Source organism: Anguilla anguilla, chromosome 1, assembly GCF_013347855.1.
Source record: "Anguilla anguilla isolate fAngAng1 chromosome 1, fAngAng1.pri, whole genome shotgun sequence".
Classification (NCBI taxonomy): domain Eukaryota; kingdom Metazoa; phylum Chordata; class Actinopteri; order Anguilliformes; family Anguillidae; genus Anguilla; species Anguilla anguilla.
In genome coordinates, this window is record NC_049201.1 from 23,792,232 (window position 1) to 23,819,311 (window position 27,080).

General features: G+C 40.9%; 1 protein-coding gene and 1 long non-coding RNA gene across 2 annotated transcripts; both read right to left on the reverse strand.

The window, feature by feature from the left end:
• Window positions 1–714: 714 nt before the first annotated feature.
• On the reverse strand, window positions 715–21,942 carry tpo (thyroid peroxidase). Its single transcript, XM_035431547.1, has 10 exons — window positions 21,860–21,942; window positions 21,228–21,360; window positions 19,312–19,441; window positions 18,290–18,490; window positions 11,788–12,309; window positions 6,523–6,781; window positions 5,548–5,718; window positions 2,333–2,570; window positions 1,027–1,235; window positions 715–848 (listed from the first exon to the last, which is right to left on the reverse strand). The coding sequence occupies exons 2-10, from the start codon at window positions 21,326–21,328 to the stop codon at window positions 823–825; spliced, it is 1,857 nt and encodes a 618-aa protein (XP_035287438.1). The 5' UTR covers window positions 21,329–21,360; window positions 21,860–21,942; the 3' UTR covers window positions 715–822.
• Window positions 21,943–25,312, reverse strand: LOC118234761. The gene is made up of 4 exons (XR_004766713.1): window positions 25,233–25,312; window positions 24,689–24,833; window positions 23,952–24,039; window positions 21,943–22,020 (listed from the first exon to the last, which is right to left on the reverse strand). It is a non-coding gene; the product is annotated as an uncharacterized LOC118234761 (long non-coding RNA).
• Window positions 25,313–27,080: the final 1,768 nt, after the last annotated feature.

Sequence of the window (27,080 nt, forward strand, 5' to 3'; positions counted from 1 at the left end):
GGGGGTTTCTGGTGCTTTCGGGGGTGGGGGGAGGGGTACTATAAAATCCTCACTTCCCTCCAATGTATAGCATTTCAGATTTCTAAAAGAAAAAAAGGAGTTTTCTTCATGTGACCTTTTTGATTTTTAACTTGTTTTTTTTAACACAGTTACTGTACATTATTAGCAGGCAGTCAGCTCACATCTACTGTACATTATTAGCAGGCAGTCAGCCCACATCTACTGTACATTATTAGCAGGTAGTCAGTCTACTTGCTACTGAAACAGCTGTTTCTATTACCAATTTGCATGAGACCCATTTTTATATGCATATTTCTTGATAAACTGGGCTTGCGAAGGAAAAGGTTAGTGCTTTTTATGTATTTGTTAAATAAAAATAAATGATTAATCCAGCCCTATGTTTGTGAAGGAAAGAGCACAACCCTTGCTCTTGATGAAAATGCTGACAGAATCCAGGTCAGAGAGGCAGAGTGCTTTGTGAGACTGGCCCTTTCAGACAAGAGGATAAGAGCTCCATCCTGTTCCTGTGCAGACTGCTTCCCCTGGCACAGTCAAACAGTACCCATGGTGACAGGATACAGCACTATTAATTTTCCTGGTGTGGAACAAGGCTCAGAATGTCCCCTTTCCACCTTGGGGGTGAACCAGAGGCTCACAGTGCTCCACAAAGGAAAAGCACAGCTGTCAATAAGCTCGGGCCAGAATTGTTGAGTTGTATGTATGTATTTATTTCCGTTGAATGGCTCTTCATGAAACATTCATTGAAATTCCACAGTATGTTTTCAATGTTGAAGGCTATCTGGGAGCCATTACCCTGTCCTTTTATGGTTCCTTGTAATCACTGCAAGCTGGAGAAGAGAAAGTGCGGAGATATGATTGGATAACTAAAACAGCAGAATCCCTGCAGAGATACGATTGGATAAATAAAACAGCAGAAACCCTGCAGAGATACGACTGGATAAATTAAACAGCGGCATCCCTGCAGAGATATGATGAGAAATTATAGAGCATTATGATTTGTCTGACCTTTGCTGACACCATCACGCCATGCCTCCAGGTTCATTGCCGGGATGTTGTCACATGACAGGAAGTCATGTGGGTAGTGTGCTTTTTGGAAGGGGTCAGGGGGGACCTCTCTGACTCCGCTGTTGTCACAAATCACCCGGGACAGTGAGTGTCTTTTGAGTTCCCGTTTCTGTGCCTGTGTAAAAACTCCATTGTTCTCCCACCAGAATCTACAAAATACGAACCGCGCCACTTCATTATTACTGACAGTCCTGCAGTGATCTTCAAAATGAACCATCAATCTCCTTGGAGCATTAGTGCCATGTGGGAACTTGGGAAATGTAGTACTTGTGGTTACCTTTCCACCTTCTACAAATGGCTTTTTATGTTGATTAAACTGAAACAAAGTGTGCTCCCTCATATAATGATGTAATTATTATGACTGTTTTGCTCTGTGGCCTGGGGATAATTAAAAGTGCAGTGTATCATCACATTAGATGATGAAAATGCTTCAGTTCAGATTTAAAGTAATATAAGAATTATGTCTACAGCTATCCAATTAATCTATTCAAATCAATATGGCCATGCAACTGATTGATTCTTACTATTGCACTGTACCAAGAAACAATAATAAAATTTAAAATAAATGAATAATAATTTCTTTACATGATTCTTTCTTTCCAGTTCTGATGAAACTTTGTTTTTCTTCCATTTTTAACAGTTACAGGCAAGGCTTTGGTGCTCTATCTTTCTTTTAGAAGGCATGCTGGTTCATCGTGGGGCTAGGCATGCTGTGGTTTTCAAACAGTGACCCTTACCAGCTGTTCTACACAACAAGAGATGTGATTAGCCTGCTTAGCTAGAAACCAAGGTCCCCAGCCAAGAAAACTAATTATTCTCTTGTTGGTTGTCCCGGGTTAAAGCCAAATTCTGAAGTGGACATGCTTATTGATGGCTCTGAACTCCACTAAACTCACATCTCAAAAGAGACTTGTACATCTTTTTTAGCAGAATGTGACTGTGTATTGGCATTTCTAAATCAGCTTGCCTATCACTCTTGCTTTTTGAAATGCAGATATATGGCCATATATGGCTCTATAAATGCTATAAATGCAGATAATATGTGATGTAATGCTTAATACAGTCATTTTATGGAAAGGGACTGTAAACATACATTTTTAGGAACAAACCAAGTCCCTTTTAATCTGGAGGAACAACTGAATTATGCAGATTTGTAATATATTTAAGAATGTACTTTCTTGTTGACTGTCCTATGATTGAACACACACTAATCTCACCTCACAATTTCAGTATGTTTTACATTTACCTGTCTCCATCACGCAGCACTTTCATCTGTTTGCCAATCAAGCAGGCAAAAAGAGGGCCAGTTCTGCCACCAGGCACGTGGTCCTCCAGCAGCCCACCAAGCCAAACATCTATGTTACTTGGGTGACCGTACAGATCCATGATCTTCTTCACCAAAGCAGGGTCACTTATAATTGATCTGATTTCAGTGAGAGTTTCCACTCTTTCCAGTCCACAGAATGCTCTCCAGTCATTGTAACCTGTAAACCAATACAGCAGGATGACAACTATATGCTTAGGAATGTAGGAATGTAAAGTCAGACATTCTTAACGAATACAAAATGGTTACAAATTCTACGGGATTATGCAAAATTTTGCTTCAGTGAAGGCGCTCATTTTAATTGACCAGTGACATTTAAAAAAAAAAATGACATGTCCCATATCAAAAAATCTTCTGTTTGTAAAAGGAAAGGATAATGGTCTTTGCAAGTCAAGGATAAAATTAAGGATTAATGTTAAAGGTCAAGGAAACTGGATTTAAATTGTGGTTATATTCCCCAGAAGTGACAATTGATTGTCTTCTTAGTATTTCCTTCAAGTTTTAAACCCAATTATAACCATTAAATTGTAATAAACACTATTAGATTATCGTGACCTATCCAGCACATAAGGACAAGTGGGCGTATATCTGGCACTCACTAATATTCACAACCATAAGACACATCATATATAAACCATTCCTCGTTGCTATGTTAGAACAGGTTGTCACACATAGTTAACCCCCTTGTACAAGCCCCCAAGTGGCCAGGACACTGGTGTCCTGAGATCACTCAACTCAGACATTCAGTGCTCCTGCAACCAAACTATGTGTGTTCTAGCTTAATTAGAAGATAATACACAACTACTGTCCCAAATACAAAGTGTCTAAGTACCATTATTGGTCTGGTTGGTTGTCCATTTTACAAGCATGCCCTCCCTGCAATCTCATGTTACAATAGTGTCTATCTGGCAGTTCATGAAAATATTCTTTCACCACCAAAAATTAATATTCTGTCATTGCAAACAGATAAAGCCAACAATAACCCAAACGTATGCCAATACAGAGGTGAAAAATGCTGCTCACGAAATAGCCTAATAAACAAGAGGAAGTCTCGCAAAATTATACCACATCATTCAACTATCAATATCTGTGACTAAATATGGAATAAATATATATTCTTACCATTAGATATAATAGAGATGTGCCTTCCAACATTCAGTGGTCATTCATTATCTTAAACAATCTACTTGAGAAATAAACATGCAAATAGAATGTGGGCATTATCAGCCAAGTACAACACCTCACTTGCTTTTTACGCCATTATAACCTTTCAGTTTATTATGGTTTGGTTGATAACACATCTAGAGTTATAAATAGAACATAAAATAGTTTAAACAGAACATTAGCTGGCAAAAGGGGCTAAACCTGCAGATCAATCAACGTGTAGTAACGTAACACAGAGCTGCTGTACACTAACATTAGACCTGGCAGCAGTATCAGGCTCCAGGCATTACACCCAAATAGAGAAAGGCTTTGATTCCACATATCTGAGCTCAGAATCCGTTTAATTATCACTAGCTGAAGGTAGGGCTGCCCACCCATCCATCATGTGTCTGCTCTGTGGCAACTGAGAGTGTCCCTAGCAGCATCCGTTGGGAGGGAGGTGAAGGGAGGTAAGGCACTGCGCCATTCGCCAGCACTGGCTTTTCAGAAAAGCCACATTGTTTTTGTAGACAGTTGTTGAAGTGTTCCTCGCGAAAATGGGCACTACAAATATTAAATGTTGGGGTTATTGCAATATTGCACTGCCCATGGGCATCCAGAAATGAAACCCATTTCTTGTGGGTCCCTCCTTTTTTTGGGAAAAGCTCATTGTTTTTTCTGCTTGCAGAGACGGTGAATTTTTAGGCGTTTCTAACTTGCTTGCCTGCCTCTATCATTTACATATTCCAAGTAGAAAGGATTTAACCAGCCTTAGCATTTTCGTGACATACGTTGCACCCAGTTAACCCCGCCCACTGAAATCCTGGTGTTTAGCCAAGGGGGAAAAAATCATTTTTTTAAGCATTTCTGGGCCATTTGAGAATGAAACAAATTACTAAAACAACACACCGGTAAAGAATTAACAGATTTCAGTTTCCAGGACTTTTAATTTAATCCAGTCCTCTGTTTTTTACTTGTTATAATTTTAGTCAATTAATTACTCCTACAGCAAGTCATTATGTAATAAATACAAAATCATTCAAACCTGATTATCTTAATCAAATGCATGGATTCTGCTTTAAGGAAGAGAACCTCCTTTGTTCCTTTCTCCTCTAGACAGTTATACAGTAATTGGGTTATCTGTGGAGCAGTGCTCAGTACAGAGGAGTTGTTATGTTTAAAACAGCTGTTCTTTCCTTTTTTCTTTTATACACCATGAGGCAGAAAAGCCATCATTAGTAGCAGATTTTTAAAATAATCTTGTGGTTGTGTGCACATAGCAGAAACAGGTGTGGAGATATTCATGCTCACGGGAGCTCAATATCCGCATAGTTGCACTCAGCTGAGCACTTCCTTTATCCCAAAGGAAATCCTATGCAAACTGGACCCAAATCATTGCACTGTGTATCTATCTGCCTGAGGAAGAAATGTCATACGATCAATGTTAGTCTGTGGTAATTAACAATGGAAAAGAATACATTCGTTGTAGAGATAAGAGCACATGTGCAAGTGATTTGGAAGCTTTTTTCATTTTCATTTAAATTTTTTTGCCCACACTGCTTCAGCAGGAGTTAGTTTTGCCCCAGTAGATTGTGAAAAGGCCAGGTGCACAGGATTCTGACAGTGGATGTGGAATATAGGCCACTGTGCATTCGCTGGGTTTATCTGTGGAGAGCTATGAAAGTAATGGGAGGCATACACAGAATTTGGTCCTTGGGGGCCATGATATTGCAAATATTCCTGACTAACACTCATGGCTGGATTCAGGCTGAAAAAACACTGAATGAGATGGTTAAGTACCTGGCAGGAAAGAGAACATACTCTGAATGTCAGTGCTGAGCGGTTACGCAATATGTCTGCTGCTGTATGCTGTAATGTCTCGGGGACATGGTCTGCTGCCTTTGTGGACACTGCAGCCCCCCAGGACCAGGTTTGAGATGATCTGCAGACGTGGCGGCCCTTAAGATACAGGGCTGAGTAGACACAGTGCTGACCTGCAAGCCCATGGTCGCGACCTCGCTGCAGGTTTAAAGCTGTCAAATCCAGAGACCCAGGACTGGACAGGACCAGCAGCCTCTGGGTGAGCTCAGGGGTCATCAGGTGGTCGGGGGTCACTGCCATGGCTGGCTTTCCCAGCATGCCTCTCAGAACCGGGTCCAGCCCCCCTGCCAAGACAGCAGACAACAAACAACAAATGACAAAGTTTCTTTGCTAAATAAAGTCTAACTTTGCAATAGAGTAGAAATAAAAGTAATCTCAGAATCCCCAGCTTCAGAGGAGAAGCAGCAATTGTCTTTTTTATGATTTAAACATCAATGCAAATTTCTGTCTCCAAAAAATACCAATAAGATAAAACAGTTGCCCTGTACTTCTCTGTATTGTGTGGAGCATGGAAAGTTAATATAGATGATTGGTGCTGGGGTTCATGACCGGTGTAGTGTGCAGGCTTTAAAGAAAAAAATGTCTGCATGCCTTTTATATGGACTGTTAAATCCCACCACTAAAATCCATCCATTATCTATACCCATTTATCCTGAGCAGGGTTGCAGGGGGTGCTGGAGCCTATCCCGGCATGCATTGGGTGAGAGGCAGGAATACACCCACACCATTCACTCACACACTCATATCTACGGGCAATTTAGGGTCTCCAATTAGCCTACCTGCATGTCTTTGGACTGTGGGAGGAAACTGGAGTACCCAGAGGAAACCCACGTGGACACAGGGAGAACATACAAACTCCACAGAGAAAGTACCGGGCTGGATTTGAACCCAGGACCTTCTCGCTGTGAGGCAACAGTGCTTCCCACTGCACCCGCTACCAAATATGTATTCATTTATTTATAATGCAATTTAATCACAAGTTTCTTCTGTTCCTTAATGCCAATGAAGAACTCCCAAAAGCATACAGAAGGAGCTGATTAGTTAGAGCCACACAACAAAGAGACCTGATTGGTCTAAAGCACACATACCTTCTCTCAGCAGTCTCCAGGGACTGAAGAAAGACTGATGGAGGCTCAGAGAGGGGTACAGGTCATGCTCCTGGAAGCTCTCGTTCAGCCTCCTCAGCACGGGTGAAACTGTTGCATGCCCAAACCTGAACGCTGCTGTGGCAAAAACGTTAGAGACTGCCGGGTTGACCAAACTGTTGTAACCTCTGTACGTGCCAACGTACTGAGTGAAAGCCTCAGGTCCAAGGACTTTAGGAATATAGTCCCTGTAGGTTATGATCTTGAAAGAGGAGACACAAGAGTAAATAACCAGCCTTTTTCCTGATAACCAGCTCTTTAATATGCATTTAATTATTCTCTCCTACATTATAATTTATATCATTTTAATGAGGAACTAAATGTTTATTTACACAACAGGATAATAAGCTAAAATTATTAATTTATTGAAGAATATCCATCTTGAATTGTGGATTGAATGAGTTCACCAGCAGCTTTCCCAAGATTGAGTTAGTAGAGGCATAAACTACCTTTGAGGTGTGAGATGAGATGAAATGCACTTTCTCACCCCCCAAAAACTTATCTACCCTTATTACTATTTACAAACTCCTAGGTCATGATTTGGTTTGCTTTTAAATGTGGCTCCAGGGATGTAGTACAACTTTCACTGTTTAAGTAATATATCCCATTCTCCCTGATCCTTTTGTGGCCAGACATGCAGGAAGGGGGACATTGTCTTGTTTTCTCACTCTAATTTAAGCCATTTCTCTGCATGACTCTTCTACTCCACTGGAAATGGCTTTGACTACACAGGCTTTAGAAGACCAAACCAAGAAGCTTAATCCCTATATCTCCTCACCCACAGTTCTGAATCACCACTCCGGGCCCACATTAATGTTTTTTTTTTTGTACCAGGACAAAACAATTGCTTTGAAGAGTCATTTGCAGGTGACAATACCACAGGGTACCAGAATCCAACAACAAAAAGGAAAGATAGTGACAGAAACTACTTCAGTGAGTGGGTAGACTTAGGGAATAGTTGATAACATTTGGTGTAAATGGGAAACTATGGTTGAGTGTGTAGTATTAGGGATTAGTGGAATAAATAATCAAACACAACCTACATAATTAGAGTATCATTGCTCATGTACAACACAGAGATATACTTCAGTAAACTAGGCAGCAGAAACCTAATTGCTGAAGGAGTCATAGAGTTTGTGGGAGGAGCTAGAGACAAGGCTATTTGCTTTCCGACTTTCTGAATTCATCACCTGGTGTTTCTCATCAGCATGATGCTTCACATCTGCCTCCCCACCAAGGGGCACACTGACATGTTTTCTGTAGACTTTAAAAGGAGCTTTGGTTCTGTTAACATATGAATCATGGATCCACTGGTAACTTTTAATCCCATTTTTGTTAAGTTTCTTGGAGGATGGCTTTTACTTGGATTGCATCTTTGCAAGTAGCTAGCTGCTACTAGCTACTTTTTTAATTTAGTTTTGAATTAAATTAAGTAAAAAGGAAACAATCTATACCCCCATGCATTGCATCAAATAAAAGCACTGTGTGTGAGAGACCTCAGGAAGATAAGTCATTGGGTTTCATTTACAGAAAAAAAAGAAAGTTTCATAATGCTCACGAGTGAAATTCTTTTTTTCATTTTGTCTGTCCATAAATTTTACTATTGCATCAAACAAAGGCCTCATAATTCATCTGTCAAAACATGGGACAAATTATCAAAAATCAGTAATGTTTCAAAGACTTCTGCTTACCTTACCAGAATCTCCTCCTCTCACATATCCTTTCTATCCAAATTATCTCCCCTTGCAGATATGAAAATACCTCATCTGCTTACAACACATCAACCTACTATGTGTGCCCTGGATCCCATTTCCTCACTTCTTATTTAGACTAACTCTCATTAATCTCTTCAATGAAGAATCATTACTGTCCACTGGCAGTGTGCCCTTAGCTTTCAAGGTGGCCAAAGTCACACTCCTGTTGAAGAAAAAGACTCCTTCTGCTGCCCAGAATTATTAACTAGTCTACATACTCCTCTGTCTCTCCCAAAACCATTGAACATGCAGCATATATCCAACTCTTGTCATGACCCGGCTAATTTTTTAAAGTATAAAATAGGGGGTGAAGCCAGTCACATCAGATGACCAACACAAAAGCAAAGTAAAATATTATCACACCACTAGTCCTGCTGTCTGCACTTCTGAGAAACCCACAAACAGCACAGTCTACACAAGCAATTTCTTGTCAATGAATTAATGACATAAATATTATTTGCAATGCCTTAAGTGCAAATATGAAAAAATCCCATTTGTATAGTGACTGCAAGTATGCCTGATGCTTACACTTTAAAATGTCATTTTGTTGCTATTAGTAGGGAGCATGGGGGAGATGAAAACTAGTCAGGGGCCATGAGGGAGCGGGAGTTCAGCTTATTTGATGAATTGAGTCCAGGAGCTTACATTTTGTTTCAGTTTGTAACATTGATTTCAATTTGGAACAACATTAGTTTATAAACTCCAAATTTGTTTTGGGGTCAATGTCACTGATTTTGATAGGGCAGGTTACATATTAGGAGTTCTAGAGACAGACCTTTACAATTCCAGATAAGCATGTGAACAGTCTGGAATTCACAACATAACAAAGCCATGTTTACACACTGCAGTACAAGAAAAAAGAATACATTTACCCCGGAAGGGGATAGTGACACTCTTACTTCTTAACACAAAGTAACCTTCCCAAGATCTTCCAGTTTGCCATCACGGGTGGTCAGTCCACTGAGACTGCCTTTCTCTCCATCACCAAACCACTCCAGTCAGTTAGATCACCTGGCTATTATGTTTTAATCCTGGGCCTTTCTGCAGTCTTTGACGCCATAGATCACATATTCCTCCTCGCCACTCTGACCACTCTGGGATTTCTGGCACTTAAGTGGACTGAGTTCTAAATCTCTGGCCAATCCTTAGGGTTTCCTGCAATGATGGCTTCCCCGGATGTTCCTACTGGTGTGCCACAAGGCTCTGTAATTGGCCCCCTCTTTTTTTCCTTATATATGCAATCTCTTGGGCATGTCATCTCCTCTCAGGGGTCATACTCATTTATGGGCTGACAATACTCAGCTTCTCCTCTGTTTCCTTCCTTCTGTCATGTCTTACTTCACATGTCAGCCTGCCTGAAGGATAGGCAGAACTGTAGTATAATGACAATGTAGTATAATGGGCAAGGATCTGGTCTTGTAACCTAAATGTCACAGGTTTGATTTCCTGCCGTTGCACCCTTGAGCAACTTAACCTGCATTGCTTCAGTATGTATCCAGCTGTATAAATGGATGCAATGTAAATGCTATGTAAAAGTTTTTTTTTTTTTTAAAGTCACTCTGGATAAGAGCATGTAAAAAACAAAATGTTTGGAATCTCCTTAGCTGGCCTCCCTACCTACGCCATCAGACCTCTGAAGTTCATCTAAAATGCTGCTGCTCATTTGACCTACAGCCTCCTCAAACTCAGCCATGTCACTTCCCTTCTCATCTCCCTCCACTGGATTCTGCTGGGCATCAAATTAAATCCTTGGCAGTAGCCTAAAAGGGACAGCTCTGTTATATCTTCAAAAGACCATCAGACCCCACATGCCTGCTAGACCTCTCTGTTCTGCTACTTCTGGGCATCTTGCACCTCCCCCCCAGGTACCTGCACTTCCAGGTCACGTCTCCTGTCTGTTCTGGCCCCCTGTGGTGTAATGAGCTTCCCAATGCTGTCAGAAACACTGCCCATCTTTTGACACAGGCTGAAGACACCTATTCACCTATTGCACCATTGCACCTGACCCCCTAGTTGTTTCCCTCTTTCCTTGAATTTCATTTTGAAAAATGTATAGCTGTGTAAGATTAGGTTAGCTGTCTAGCCATACCTTCTTTTGTTACAATACAAATTGTTGTTTGTAAGGTTAATATTACACTAAGTGATTATGAATGGGCCACTGTGCCATCTTGGCGGAATATCATTGCTGTATTCCTGAGATTAACACTGATCTTCTCCACTGTATGTTCTGAGCATCTGCCAAAAGTGTGTAATGTAAAATCTAATGTGCAAATCACTCTGGTTAAAAGCATCTGCTACAGGCCAAAATGTAAATGTAAGGAAACAGAACCTCTACTATCAGATCAAATAGAATAGAACCTCTAACATCAAAGCAAAAAGAACATAACCTCTACCATCACAGAAAAGAGAAGATACCTAATAACAGCGATTCAGATGTCATGGTTGAAAGGAGAAGCTTATAAGATTTCTGTGCAGAGAATGAAACAGGAAAACTTTGTGCTTGAGGAACTGAGAGCCTCATAAGAAAATGCACATTTACTTTGCTACCAAGACTTTTCGGCTGACCTGGCCTTCATCCAATAATATTCATATCGTACATACAGTATCATCTCATAAAATCATAAAGTAAATTTGTAGTTTATTACAAATGAGTTGCATTTTTCTTTTTGCCTATTGACAGAGAATGAAGAAACGAGAGTAAGGAAAAGCACAGCTCTGCAGGCTGAGGAATCTTGTGTTAAATGGAATAATTTTTCCTCAGACACAATGGTTCACAAGCAGTCAGTACCCTTGCCACGGGGAGTGAGCAAGACACAGATGGATGCTGGTCTTCAGGCTAAGCAGAACATCCATAATAGATGAACATGTTATGAGAGGAGCTGAACACTGAGGATAAGATGACTTGGGACAACCAGACACTATTCAGCACAATGCGGGGGTAAATATACCTTTAGAAAAGTAAATATTAGATTTGATTAGTTTAGGGCCTTGATACTGCATTGGCAAAATCGTTGAAAATGTAAGAAAGTCTTAAACATGTCTGAAACTGAGGCCATTATAATGTGGAAAATGCTTAGCTCAGACACCTACAGACACCACACTTAAAGCAGGCCATTTTTTGAATTACCCTCACTGTCCTTCAACCTGTTCCATCTGTCTGTGCCCCTATCTGAGTATCACACTGACACTTCTAGTGCATATGGCATTCTCTGTGTATGTGTGACAGTGTAGATCATGTCTTTATGTGTATATGACTAAGTGACTCACCTAACGTAGATTATATGTGTGGCAGATGGACTCCCTTGGTGTAGATTATCACCCTGTGTGTGAGTGGATGACTCACCCGGGATAGACATTATGATGTTATGACAGTATGTTACAGGACTCCGCTGACATAGATTACGACTCTGCATGTGTGATGGAAGACAGAATGTGAATGAAGACGGAAACTTGCCTGGTGCAGAGCTCCAATTATCTTGCGGGTCTCCTGGTAGGTGGTCTCAGTGCTCCAATGAGGATTGAGTGATTTCAGGGCATGGCCTAGACGGTTGTGTTCTCGCACCCACAGTGTGTGGAGGGCGGAGAGAGAGAGGACCTCATTAACCCGGCTATCTCCTGCGAGGAAGCACTCTCCCCTCTCGCCCGGTGGTCCCCCTGGGTCTGGAAGGCAGGCATGGGGAGGGTTGGGGACGAATGGCAGATGTGCTCGGCCATGGTCTGTGAAGTGGGGGTTGACGGTGAGGCCTCCAGACTGGCTGGACGGGTCGCGGAGACGGCGCTCCAGGGTGGAGCTACTGCCGTACACCGTGGAGGCGTCCAGGAAGGAGGTGATTCCATTGGCCTGCTCCCGTGCCAGCCCTGTGCGAAGCTTGTGAAGCAGGGTGTTTACATCATCAGTGCTGGACGGGCATGCCGGGGAAGAGCGAATGAATGGTAAACACTTCCGCTGACCTGACAGCCGGTCATCACGTGGAACCTGTACCAATGCAACACACTTATTTGTGAGATAAGGCTCTATGTACAAATTCAGTGAAGAATTAGACACTAGCCAGTATTCAATCAACATTTGTCCATAACTTTTGACATTTGTCCTTAACTTCGTTCATAACATTATTTTAAAAAATGCCCATTTTAATGTTTTTCTTCACAAATATAATTTTAGGAGTTCAGTGATCTCCAAATTGAAATAATTAATGAATTATTTAGTGAAGAAAACTGAAGTTAACGTAGTTCACATAACTTTAGATAACAGACAACTCAGACTAAAGGACAAAATGTTCATTCAGACCAGGCCTTTATCAGCATGCAGTAAATGCGGCATTTTACATTTAAACACATACAAACACCCTCTCCCCCTCAACACAAGCACACCCGCATGCAATGGAAATGATAAAATCCTTTGGCAAATGTCAGTGTTGTTCACTCCATAAACACCTGTCATTTCCGAAAAACAGCATTGACATGCCGTTATCTGTAATCTCTATTTAAAGTGTGAAAAGTATGCTGTGTCTGAGGGAGATAAAGCCCTTTACACTTCTGCTTCAGACTTCTGCTTTTTTACTCTGTCCTAGAGACCCTATTCAAGATGCTAATATACTACAAAGGAACATATTCTCTCCAAACTTTCAAAACTATTTTATGTTAATTACAGGTACAATTACAAATCTACATACATATCATTTTAAATCAAATTTCTGTCATGAAAAACAATAGAAAATAAGATATGATGTTATGGTCCTTGTACAAGCCAGAGCACTGAGACACGGTCTCACATAAAAGTGCATATACATCTCACATTCATTATTACATTTTAAAAAGGAATCTACTGCCATTTCAAATAAACAAAGAACTGCGAAAGTCACGGTTTCTTTCTAAATCAGAATTCAGACAAGTTTGAGGTTCTAATGCTGTACTTGTAACTGTAGAACGCTCAGGATATCATATTAGTGTAGCATTACATGAAATATATTCTATAATTGAGGAAGTGTTTCTCTCTTTCTGTCTCTTGTGTGGTGCATGCTGGGAGCACGGGTGAGAGTGCGGTACTGAGTGAGTGTGTTATTAGCGCGGATTTTAGAATCTGTTTTGGTTTCTATATTTCCTTGCTCATATTGGTTCCCTACTTTTATTTCTTTTCTTGCATGATCCAGTAAGAGTTTTCTATTTGTCTTATTTTTAGGATTTGCAAATGTATTTGTTTAGTGCTAGAGCTAGGTTTTAGAGGGATATGCTGTCCCCTGTGACACCGTCTCTTTCCATCAAGCACAGGGTTCATATAGTACCTGAACCTACCATAACAATGGAGGAAGTTTTGATTGCTGTGGGGAGCAGGTTGGTCATGTCAATCTGTCTTATGCCTCCCGTATGAAAAAGGCATCAGTATGAGGCGCCGTTGTGGACAAAAGTCGGTCGAAAAAACGAGAGAGGAGATGAACCATTTTGTGCGAGAGACATCCAGTTAGCCAGCGAGAGAACTGAAACCATGCAAGACAGACTGAAACCCCACGAGAGAGGTCCAATGAACAGCGCACGTGGTCCAGCGAACAGCGAGAGCAATTGAAAGTGGCTTGCATTCCCATGTCGAAAAAGAGCATTTGGTTTAATTATGATGTACTTTTAAATGCAAGAACATCCTGTCTTTTAATTGCTCTAGAGGTGAAATGCATACTTGCATCATACTACTGCAAATGTTGAAAAATGAGTCCATTAATGATATGGGAGCTTGGTAATGTTACTGACATTTAAAAAAACCAGAAGTTACCTGGCTACACACGAAGTATGACAATTCAGAAAACGGTTGAGTTGCCTTATTGATAATTGGAAATAAGCAAAAACATGACGATATATTATAATTGTCAACATTATCATACTCTAACTCAGGATACTAAGTATTTCATGTAGCTAACTGATGTGAAGCTGCCTAACTGGCTGCTGTGTTTCATTCGCCCACGCTATCCACTGGACTGCACACTATCCATTGGATTTCTCTCGCAAGCCACTTTCAATTGCCCTCGCTGTCCACTGGACCATGTGCGCAGTTCATTGGACCATCTCGTGGGGCTTCAGTCTCTCGCAGGGTTTCAATTGCTCTCACTGGCTAACTGGATTTCTCTCGCGCAAAAATAGTTTGTCTCCTAGATAGTCTATGCTGGCTTGGGCAACAGGAAACGTTTTGAGTGCAGCGATGTTGGGCATAAGCCCTTTGCCTGTCCCCATTGACAGAAGGCGGTCATAGCAGGGGAAAATAGTATCTGGCCTCCTGCTAATGGCAGTAGGGTTCAGACAGGTGTACAGGCATGGTTAGTCTCAAACAGAGAGGCCACAAGATCCATTGGTCAAGGTTGTCTTTCCAGGGTCTAGATTCACAAGCAAGGAAGGAGCAAGAGGATCATGCAGTTACACTTGCGACTGACACAGGAGTGTAAACAAGTTCTGCGAGGATGGAAAAGGCTGAACCTGGTAGTGTTGTAGTGGCTGACAGAAGGACAGTGTCAGCTGAGAATGTCGTACTGATGTCAAATAGCCAAGCAAAAGAAAACAAGAAAGAGACAGCAACAGATCTAATACATAAGCATGTTGCTTTCTATTCCCTAGAACAAGAGATTGATTTTTTTGGAGAAAACATCAGGAAAAACTGTGAAAGTAAAAAGATCACTTTCCTGATACTGATAAATTCAACAGAACTATTGGTGTATTGCAAAGACTTGCTGGGACTAATTTATTGGATTTACAAAAAACACTACAGGTAACTACACTGCAAAAGGCAGATATTCCTAGAAAAAAACAGAGGGAAGAATGCAATGAGCTCCACATCACATAAATTTGATCATGCATTACACTGTGTCCTGTTCTTTCAGCCTGTTCTTACTGCTTTCTCTGTGTCTCTTCTTAATTGTTTGCTCTTTGAATATAAATGGGGAGAGACAGAAATAAGAAGGCATTAAGAGAGGTAGCACAGCAGAACAATTATCAATATTTTCTTTCTGCTGGAAACCAACAGTGACACAAATAATGAAATAGATCGGGCGTTATTTTGGAATGGCTCACTTTTTCTTAGTTATGGCACTAATGTTAGTAGAGTTGCAAGCCTTCTTTTCTGCTAATTTAAATGTGGATATCATTTCCACCACTGAGTTCATAAAGGGGACAGTAGTAATAGTTAGAGCAGAAGTTGGGATATGCATTCTGCCATGGGAACATATATGCTCCTAATCAAGGGTCAGATAGGCTATTTTTATTTAGCAAGATGAAGGAAGAGGTAGGCAAGTGTGATCAGCACTATATCGCCATGCCTGCAGATTGAATTGCACAATAGATTTTACATTAGATATAGTAAGCGAGGAGCATCAACGGTGATCTCATAACTTAGAAGAGACGTGAGAAGATGCGAGGAGAATTAAACATCCAAAAGCAAGGCAGCATATGTGGGTCATTGTTTTAGATAATAGAGTAAGTGCAGCTAGATTATCACCTCTAAATGTCTGCAGGGCATAGAGATTGATCGACTGGAAGCTGCATTAGTCTTGTAGGGTTTAGACCATCATAGGATCAATCTGGGTAAGAAGGCAGTACAGAGGAAGCAAATGTCCTGCCTCATGTGACCAGATGGTAGTGTCACCAAAGATCCGGTCATGATGAGGAGACACAATGCCTATTTCTTTTCTGGCCACTCTGTAATGAACAATGTGTAGCAGAGCTTCTGGAGGGTGTCCCTCTGCTCAGTCCCATGAAAAAAGTTGCACTGGATAAAGAGCTGATCACGGATAAAGGAGTTTACCACGGCTGTGGAACAGCTAGCCTCACCTTGTGCACCAGGGATTGGATGGGCTGACCACTAAAATTTTATAAGACGTTCTGGGGTTTCCTGTCAGCTGAAGTACTAATAGAAAGCTTTTTGAAAATGATGATGGCTTATAACCATCATCGTGTTGGAGAGCAGTTCTCACACCTATTCTTAAAAAGGGGGACCTAGTTCTTTTAGAATTAGAGACTTGTGGCACTCCTGTGTACTGACTACAAAGTGCTTACCTGGCCACTTTTGAATAGACTGAAGGACTATCTGTCACTAATAATACAAATGGATAAAACCTGTTATGGACAAAACTATTATGGGCAATCTTTCCTAATCAGAGATGTTGACCATGGTTTTTGTATTTTCCACCTTAAGCACCTTCGGTTTTGCTGAAGACTTCATAGTGTAGATGGGTTTACTATACAGTGAACCGACCGGCATGGTTAAGGTGGACTGTAAATTCAAAAAAATTGACACAGTAAAGAAATGCCGGCAGTTTGTGTCGTTTTCTTCACAGACCACCTGCCAGACAATAGGCAGCAGGTTTTGGTACCCAGATATGACTGTGTCCCTGACTTCTCTAGCACACTGTTCAGCAACTGAATGACAAACGCTTTGATATGAATTGCTCGACCAGATGCAAGTAAAACTTATTTTGCACATATAATTACTCAAGATTGATTTGTTGCAATTGTGTGATGAAGTTCAGGAAGACTTTAGAGTGAGGATGAATATTTGTTGGCGTTGCGTTGTATAGAAATAATTTAAAAGGTTCACAGAGATAGACGCCTCAAACATACGTTCGGTTTTTTACTGAAACATACTTTGAATATAAATTAAATGACCAAATCTGTGCATTCTCTGAATTTGATGAGTAAGAGGAGTGAGACAGTGAGTAAAAGCACAATAGTGTGTAAAAGCACACTCCAAATAACGGAAGCTGGGGAAGGTAGAAGCATAGCCTACTGAATCCGTTAAAATGGAAGAAATAGCCTATTTAAAAATATTGCACTTTGTATGTCTTTAACTACTTTTTCCATTTTGTATTTTGTGTTGTTTTGCACATTTTGTGCTTTTCTCTGTGCACCTGTAATATGCCTTGATATGTTTTTCACTTTGCCTAAGAAAACCTGGAAAATTGGAATTGATTCAATTGTGTCCTGTGCTATAAGAAAATTGTTTTGCAGCATATAGTTTCATAATCTTGAAATTAGGTCACTGCGGGTGAAGACATTGATGTTGTAATGCCGGACAAGCCTGACACTGCTGGGCGTCAGACTTGGCAGTAACAGTGTTATGGTCCTGCTGTAACTTCTCTCTGGTTTGTTTTCCTGTATGACGTAGGTCATTAGTGAAGATGACCAAAGCGGGACTCTCCAATATAAGAATCTCTGATGCATGGGGAAAAGGCTGCTGTTTTTCCCACAGGCGTCCATCACGTCAGGGCTACCCTTTCAATTTGTGTTGTCCACTCGTTATTCTCACTATTTGTTGTTACCCGACAGATGGTGATTGTTTTTATGTTCATTTTCGATTGTACTTCTGCAGGCTGAAAAGATAAGAACAGGTAAGTTAGTTTTCCGGAAGATACTCCGTTTTGCCCCCCCCCCCCCCCCCCCCCCCCCCCCTACCCCCCCACCCCCCGGTACACAGGTAGGAACCTCAGGTTTGCAGTGAGAGTGAAGGAACTAGCGGGCCTGCTCCAGCCAGCCACTATTTACCAGAGTAAAAATGATTAATTTATAAATATTTATTTATTTATCTATTTATTTATATATTTCTTTATTTTCTTTTCACGTTCTTTTCCTTGTCATGCAAATTTGTTGTTTTGTGGTTAATGAAATAGTGACTGCAAACTTTGTTCATTCTGGGTGGTTTTTGTATGTTGCGTCTCTTTTGTTTTTGTTTCAGGCGTTTATTATAAACAGGCCGGATAGTGCGAGACGTAGCAACAGGAAGAAAGAAATTGCAGCCTGTCTAGTGTTAATAAAGGGATTTTTCAATTCAATTCTCTCTCTCTCTCTCTGCCCAAAATGAAATTGCCCCTAGAGAGATGAATAAAAAATTCAGTACTGTTCTGTAAACAGACTGCTACAGCAACAGAAGCAGAAATGAAATTAGCTGGGGTTGTGGGGGTTGGGGCAGTGTGGCTGTGATGTGGCACCTGGATAGGGAAGCAGAGATTAGTGTTTTCACAGGTGCCAGAGCAGGCTGGCTGCGCGGTTGCTTGGTTAGCGCTCTGCGGGGTGAAGGAGATGTCGTGGTCCACGTACTGGCCCCAGTCCACCAGCATCTGGGAGTAAGTCTCATCCTCGAGCAGGGCCCCGCCAGAGTCGCGCATTATCACGTTGCTGACTTCCCTGACCTGTAAACATGCAGAAAGGAGACAGCCGTCAAACCTAGAAAACAAACAAAAAACGTCAACGGCTTAATTTAGCATTCTTTCTCCGTTTTCATTTTTGCATTTTTTTTTTCAGGTGTTATTTTAAACAAGAAGGGCATTTTTATTTTTCTTTCGATGTGTAATTCTACAATATATATGCAGATTTTGTAATGGGCCTGTCCCTATTTGTATATGGCTGGATTGTTCTGATTCTGTCAATTCAAAAGGGAAAATCATAATTCAGTGAAGAGTGATACAGCTACACTCTTGTGTGACGAGTCTAGAATGCAGAGTGGTGCCTTACAAAAGCCAAAGCCTCCACCTCCCCCACCCCCCACCCCCCTGTGGAGACTGCTGCTTATGTGTGAGTTACAATAACACACGAGGGAGCCTAGTCAGCAAGAGCTCTCTGAAATGATGCGATGTCTGAAAAGCAATCTTTTTTTCCCCTTAAAGGTTATCAACAGACCAAAATTTAGACAACAGAGTATATATTTGCCTGGCAAGTCAAAAGAAGCAGCAAAGCAGCCATAAATGATGGCACTGTAACCATTACGGCTGTATGAATGTTGACACATTTTCGGGCTAAAATGCAGGCAGTTTATGTCGTTCCCCTCTGCAGCTATTTGTCATCGTACTGTGTGTTCTTTGCACTGTGTTGCCATTCGTAATCATTTCTGGCATTTGGGTTGACACATGTGAGCCGCTCTGCGGACCGGTTGTGAATTTGATGGAGGAGAGGAATTCATGGCCGGCGATCGCGGCAGGGTTGGCGACACGGCGGCGAGGTGGCTGCCGCTCACCGGGGGCAGGGGGAAGCCGTGGTAGAGGCGCCTGCTGTGCCAGCCTCGGGGGGACCGCTCTCCGTCCTCGTACTGCGGTGGCAGCCATCTGGCCAGGGCGGTGTTAGCCGCGCCCCAGAAAGGGTGATCCCTGCAGGGAGAGCACCGCCATTACTATGTCTCCTTCTCTGCGCCCGTGCACACCGGGCTGTGTAGGCGCGTGCCTCCATTTTGTAAGATTATCCACTCAAGTCTCAAGTCCCAGCACATCAATCATACCTGCCGCCCAGGTAGTTTCGGTCAACTTATCATAAGGACAATGCAGGTTATGAGCATAAGCGATGACTCGTCGCCACTGATCGCCATTGTGCTCAATAAAAGAATAGCAGCCGGGAGTGGGTGATCAAGAACTATTCCAAACAAGGAGACTTGATTAACAGTACAATAGACTTTCCTGGCTAGGGAACTGGAACATCAGGCCTCCTATTGATTGGCAGACTGGATAATTTAGGGAGGCCAGACTCTGATGAAATCACGTTATTTTGAATATACATTTGAATTTCCTGCCTCAGAAAACAATGGATGGAAAAAAGGTATTTAAAGACAATCAGTCCTGAGAAAAGGGTTCAAACTAACTCCACTGAATCCCAGAGTAGGTGACTATATTTCTGACAACTGCCGTCATTTTTCATTGAGTACGAGAGACCTTCCTTTTTCTTCTTACCAGATAGTTTATACACAATCCCTACGCCATGGATGCTCAGATCTTGCCCGCAAATACAAATCTGGCTCTGGTTGTCTTTTCTCCCAAGTAACTCCTAGGGGTTGTGGTAAATGGAGCAGTTATTGGCTTTCAAGGGTCCATGATTTGCATAACAGGGCCCTACATCCACTCTACAGTCTCCTGCACACCATCTGTACACCCACTCTAAACTTTCTCTACTCCAGCCAAACCCTGACTGTAGACCCACCCTACACGTTCTACACCCTCTACATCTTCTCTACACAGTCTCTACATTCTCCCTCCACTATTCCACCCACTCTACATGCCACAGTGATGTTCTCAGTAGGTTTTTACTGTTGCATGAATGCCCCCAAAAATCCAGATCTGCGCCCATGCATCCTACTCAACAGGCTGCTCATCTTTAATTCTCCACATCAAGAGCCAGCTAAAAAAGCGTATGAACTTGTCACTGTTTTAAGTTTAGAATTGCTGCGCATTCTCTCTTTGAGAGAAAAGCCCAAAATAAAAGAGAAAAATGTATTTGAAATGCAAAAATCACTCCAGTCTGCTCCTTGGTGTGCTGGAGGATCTTCGCATGTGTAAATTAGGAAGCCATTTGTGGGAATTTTTCAATAGGAATCAGTAATGTTAATTAACATTAAAGTTCATTTTTGACCTTTCTCAAAAGAGAAAAAAAACTTTCCCCTTTAAAATCTTAAGATTGGCACTGTAAACACTGCTGCACTTTTTTGTCCATTTTATTTTCTCTCTCTTAAATCTACCCATTGAATGTAATTTATTACTCACATTCTTAATGCCGTAAAGATGAGAAATGAACCCATTTGTACAATTTTTAATAACAAATTTTATTTTCCACCCAATTGGAAATGCCCAGTTGTATTAAATAGGATTGTCTAACCACTATAGCGTAATCAATCAATAAGCACATTCTATCCTCCAAAGCTTAAGCTGCCAGCTGCCACTTTTTCCACTCTAAAGTTTGTTAGCTGAGCTGAGCAGTCATTGCTTTGGAGAAATGCACTTCATACACAGTTGTTGCTCCCATGATGCACCCCCTCTCTCCCTGGATGATGTAACATGCATTAATGCTAATTCACTGATATCTCTTTTGAATTACTTACTGTGTAGCAGCTGGGTCGTAGTTTCAGGTTTAATGTCATACAGAATTTAAATATGTAGAGTGGAAACTGACCTGTTGTTGCACACTCCAGAGATGGTGCGGTACTTTCTGGAATGCCTGTCCGTGGGACATGAATTTTTTGGAATTGGACGGTGGCACCCTGACAGGTTCATAACAAGCTCCACTTCCTTTAATGTAGGAAGCTCTGGAAAAAAAATCAAACATAAAAGTATTGAATTTTCATTGCTCAGGGAGATGAGCGTTCATATTCTGTGAAAAATCTTGGCTATAAATTCCTTATGAGCTGTTGGGTCGATTGACACTGAATCCTTGGCCCAGCTCCGCACCTAAATAACAAAAGAGTAGCTTGTGTGTGGGCTGCTTTAAATATAACTTATATGAAGTCTCCGCAGCATTATAATACTTCATGAAGTATTGCAACAACCATGATGGTTCGTGTCCATTTTATGCATTTCCTCTGACTACTGTTGCTTGCAGTTTTATGAATAATAATAATAATAATAATAATAATTTGTTATTATTATTATTATTATTATTATTATTATTATTAGTAGTAGTAGTAGTAGTATTTAGAATAAATAGAATTAGAAGTGACCCCCAGGGCAGTGGAAATCAGAGATTGTAAAACAAACAGCCAGATATACCTGTCACGCTACTCGCTCACTGTAGAATGTGGTTTTTACCTGAGGCCCTGGTGTCTCGTGTGCGTCTGTGCTTCACTCGGTCCTTTAAGTCCCACAGAGTCCACTCCAGCCTCTGTGCAGCTCTGGACTGCTCAAGCATTTCTGGGTCAACCTGCCGTCGGAAGGAAAAGGCAGGGGCTGCAGACAGGACTGGGCCTTCCCTGTGCTCTCCGTAGGGAACACAAAGACAAAAGAAGAAATGCATTTTCATTGAGCCAATTCATTATTCAGATTTTTTTTTCAGAATGTTGAATGTGCAGTATTTGTAAGCCTCTCCTGTTGCATACAAGTCTACACTGCAATTGTTTTTGTTCCATCACTTGTGTAAGAACCTGCATCACAGGAGTCTATCAAAGTGGCTAACACCCTCCCTCCCTGGGTGGGTGTGTGACCATATGTCACCCTTCAGAGCTGTGATTGACAGTTGTGAATGATATGTTCAGAATTCAATAACAGGCTGTGAGTAAAATCCACATATGGCAAACCAGTATCTTAGCAGCTCAGCATTTAATGCACATAAACAATTAATTTCACTTAAATCATTGCCACACATTACCAGGGCTGCCAGTTTGGGATTTTATACTTCAGTTGTTATTCTCCATGGGTTCCCTGTAGGCACTCAAATGACACAGTCACATGACTCATTTTGGTGTATTTGTAATGGAACACAACACACGTAAAGTGTACTAAATGGTAACAGAAAATCTAGAGTGCCATATTAGATGGACATGGCATGGTGGTGCAGTGGGTAGCACTTTCAGCTAACAGCAAGAATGTAATGTAATGTAATGTAATATATATCCAGCTGTATAAATGGATACAATGTAAAATGCTATGTAAAAAAGTTGTGTAAGTCACTCTGGATAAGAGCGTCTGCTAAATGCCTGTAATGTAATGTAATGTAATGTAATGTAATGTCCCAAGTTTTGCCCTGCAATGGATTGGCGACCTGTATTCCTGCCAATGTATTGCTTTCTCTGCATCCGGAGAAGGAGCAACGCTGAGGCATTTTCATCTTAGCTTGCCTTACCGGCACAAAAGTGTCAAGAGTGTCATTTACATATAAAGTGTAGAAAGGTTTTCACTGCACTTAAGGTTTTTGTTACATAACTAACACCCAGTTAACCCCGCCCACTGAAAACCTGGTGTTTAGCCAAGGGGGAAAGCAAGCCAGTTTTGGCAAAGGCTTTTGTACTTATTTTTTGCAAGAATCATTTAAAAATATTTCTTGGCTCTTTGTAAATGCAAAAAAGTATTAAAACAACACATCAGCAAAGAAATTCACAGATTTCAGATTCCAGAACCTTTAAAGTAGCCTATTTTTTGCTTGGGAATGTCATTCGAAATTTAACAGATATCTTGTAAAGCGCAAATATTCAACTGGAAAAAGCTTCCAAATTACTTGCATTTATGTACCTGTGCTGCAAACTATTATTATTATTATTATTAGTATTAATAAACACTTTTTGTTCAAGTTTAACACTACATAATTCAGTTTTAATAGAATTTCCCACTACTTAAAGTAAAAAAAAAAAACATGCATCCCCTGTGCAACATTTCAAAACACCGCCATATGTCTGACATGTCCCAAATTAGTCTTGTGTGCTGTTTGTTAACATTAATTGTCTGCTTTTTCCCATCAGGTTGTCCAAACCCTGATGAAGGTGTAAATTGTAACACATCGGTAGTTTTTTTTTAATGCTCATTTCCCTGTCTAAATAAGTATAAGTTTTTTTAATGCTATACTCACAGGAGTGCCTCAACATTTGAATTTTATAGCATGTCACATATTTTGTGTATTTATAAAAATCTTGTTTTGGTCTTACACTGCCATATATCTGTTGGCCTGAAAAATTGGACTGAATTTTAAAGTGAGCGTCGTTTGTAAACATGGCTGTCAATCATCGCCTGCGCTTAATTAGTGGCAGCTGCTTTATCAGTGTAGAGGTTTGGGGTGCTGCTATCGACCTTGTGTTGGCGGCGGACTGAAGTACGCGCGAGGTAAAAGCAGAGATAAACCGGTGGCCCTGCACACGTGGGGAGGCTGCAAAAATAGAGGCCTTCCAAAAAGCGGGACAGAAAGACTGTTTACCTGTGTGCGGTGTGTAGAGGAGCCATGTTTCCTCCTGGAGGATTGCCCTGGAACGCGAATAAAGGAGATGCTCCCTGTCCCTGTTTCCCTGGGAGACACAAAAATGTGAAATCTGTTTTAAAAAAAGAATCGGGACAGGAGTGCATTTATAAAGTCACCCCCTTCAACTCGAAGCAATTATGAAAAGGGTTTTTTTTTCAGTAAGAATGATAACCATGAGATTATTATTGCTCACCAATGGACCAAATAAATGTGGACAATTCTGTTCAGATTGTACAGCATATACCTAATTACTCTGTAGATGGCTGTTTTTTTATTTTTCAGTTTCTATCATGTTGGTTTTATAAATTAAGATGAAGTGACATTGAAATGACAAAAGGCGCATGCACGCACACACATACTCACATTGACTCATGCATAATTGTCCTAAATTAAAAGTAACAGCATGATTAAGGCTTGATGATCAGCTGAGAGAATTATATCAATATTTAAATGTAGTGTACCATAATCTTTTGAAATTGTCTTACTTATTGTTTGTTCGAGAGCACAGTATCTATTCATAATGCATTATTAGGCTATACGATAAGGGAAAACAAATTGTAGCAGTACTATTTAATCAAAGCACTTTCTTTCTGCCATACACCTCTGACTTTAGCTATCAGCTATGAAAGTTATTTTTTTTTACCCACATCAGAATATTAGACAGAGGTAGAACGTAATGCAGAGAATTTACTTACTTTGGTAATTATGAGCTTCAGGGCTTGACATAGATAAGAGCAGCAAGCAGGATATCAGTGAAGATGTAAATACCTTGATGTAAATAGTCATAATGTTTATTTTTCAGCAACCAAAAAATCCAGTTGTATCAAATATCAGTACGATCTGCCAAAAGGAGAAAAAATCCATTTGATCACATACTGATACTTAATAAATGCAAAAATCATGCCCGCCTTACAATAAATATAAAAAAACATAAACAGCTTGGAAGTAGAGATGAATAAACACAAAATATTTACTCCAAAATCCTCTTAAACTCGCAGATCAATGATTCTTTTACAGAAACACATTACCCTTTTCATCAATGCAAATACTTTGAGAACAGACTGTAATACACATAATGAGGATTCATTTGAAAAAAAAAAAAAGTAAAAAAGAAAGAAAAAAGTCTGTTATCACACAGAAAGCAGGACTAGTCCAACTTTATATTCGTTTTAAGCTTCTTGGAAGAGCTGTGACTGGCTAGGATGGTCTGCCAGAGTGTTTCCATGCAAAAATGCTCACCGTTTGACGGTCCGACGGTTTGACAAGGCGGGCACGGAGTCCAAGCTCTGCACCAGGTGATCGAGCCGGTCTGGTGGCGGGCGATAGCCGGAGGGTCAATCCCAGAACTTGCTGGGGGAGTCAGGTTCATGCTCTCTTAATCCAGCAAGAACACTTCAACCTAGCGACTCTTTCCAAAGCACTCACCTACACCAGACAGAATAAAAAGCTCCCAGATGTCATACATGAAGCAAACTTTCATTTATGTATATTTTGTAAATGCCCTCGCCCAGAGCGACTGCAACACAGTACACGATTTGTACGTAGTTCACTAAGGGTCGATGAACGCCAATGTAGATGCAAGACTGATTGGGAAATCTTTCTCCCAGGGCCATCAGTGATTGGGGAGAACCAGGAACCCAGCTGAGCAAAGAGTCAAAGACAAGCAACTCTCAGCTGTTATTAATGGATTAATATGGAGATGAGCAGGAATAACATTCGCTTGGGGGGTACTGTATAAATCACAAGTCTGAACTGCTGGCTTCTGAGGTTTCACCTTATTCCCAAGTTCCTCTGCCTTTCCTACAGTATGTAGCTCACGCTGTCTTATCTATATTGAAATATGTAATGTCTTCGGGCCTCTAGAGATATCTTGAAGAATTACAGCATTACCTAACTTCCCCTGTGAGCGTATACGTGTCCTTTCAGGGGACCATTAAGCCAGAATTTTGCTAAACGATAAAGAAAACAGAAAATAGGAAAACAAACTGTACATGGAGCATGAACACAGAGCAAGCCATGTGAGCTGTATAATATTTTTTAATGTGTGCTGAAAAATTGCTGTAAAGGTAATTGACCAGTAAGCTGAAAAACTGTGATGACATTTGCCACATGGTTGAACCCAGTTTGAAGTTGTGCACTTTTTTTTCTGTGACAGTGTATGCAGGACCACCCCAATCCAGTTAATAAACTGTCAAATTGGGATAAGCATTATTGACATTATTGACATTGACATTGAGATGGCACAATCTGTGCCATCCCAACCTCCTCAACATGTGAAAGAAGATAAAAAATGTTCAATTACAGGTCAGTACAGAATAACTGATTCCCATGCATGTATCTAGGATGACTCTTTCAGCTAAATCACTGGGTTTCTGTATTATGAAGGACGCTAATTGTGATGCTAGTTGAGAATTCTCAGCACAATTGGGACGAACATAACTGAGGCGTTTTAATGTGTCTGGTCTCCAGCCCTGTCCTGCTGTAACATTGCATTAACACGTGGGTGACCTTTTACAAGAGGTGGAAGGGTCCATTGACGTCAAAAAAGGATACGGTCCGTGCAGCACTTCTCTCTGAGGTGAGCATGTCTGATGCAACCGCTTTCTTAAGAGGGGTCAAAAAGCACTCAACACACTCCACTGTGCCCACTCCACTCCACTGAGAGATCAACACCTGACTCAACATTCACTGAGCATGTGAATGTACCAATCAAGTGAGGCATGACATTCTTAGTCTAGTCCATGTTATTTGTAATGATGTGCCAAAGCCAGACGTTTATGGCATAAAATGAACAACACTTTTATTATGGAGCACATCAACAAATGTTGCTTTTTTTCTGATTAGCTTGTAGCCGGTCTAATAACCCACTATGTACGTATGAATTGATATTGCACTCTTACTCTCCAAACAATAATAAACTGTGCAATTTAAAACTGTAGGATCCACTACATTAAAGTATTGTTTTGCAGATCTTCATGCCTAATCGTGTTACTTTTAATTTATGACATGATTATGTCTGAGTCTGTGCCTGTGTGCATGTGTGTTTGTGTGTAAGTGTGTGTGTATTGGAGGGGGGGGGGGGGGGGG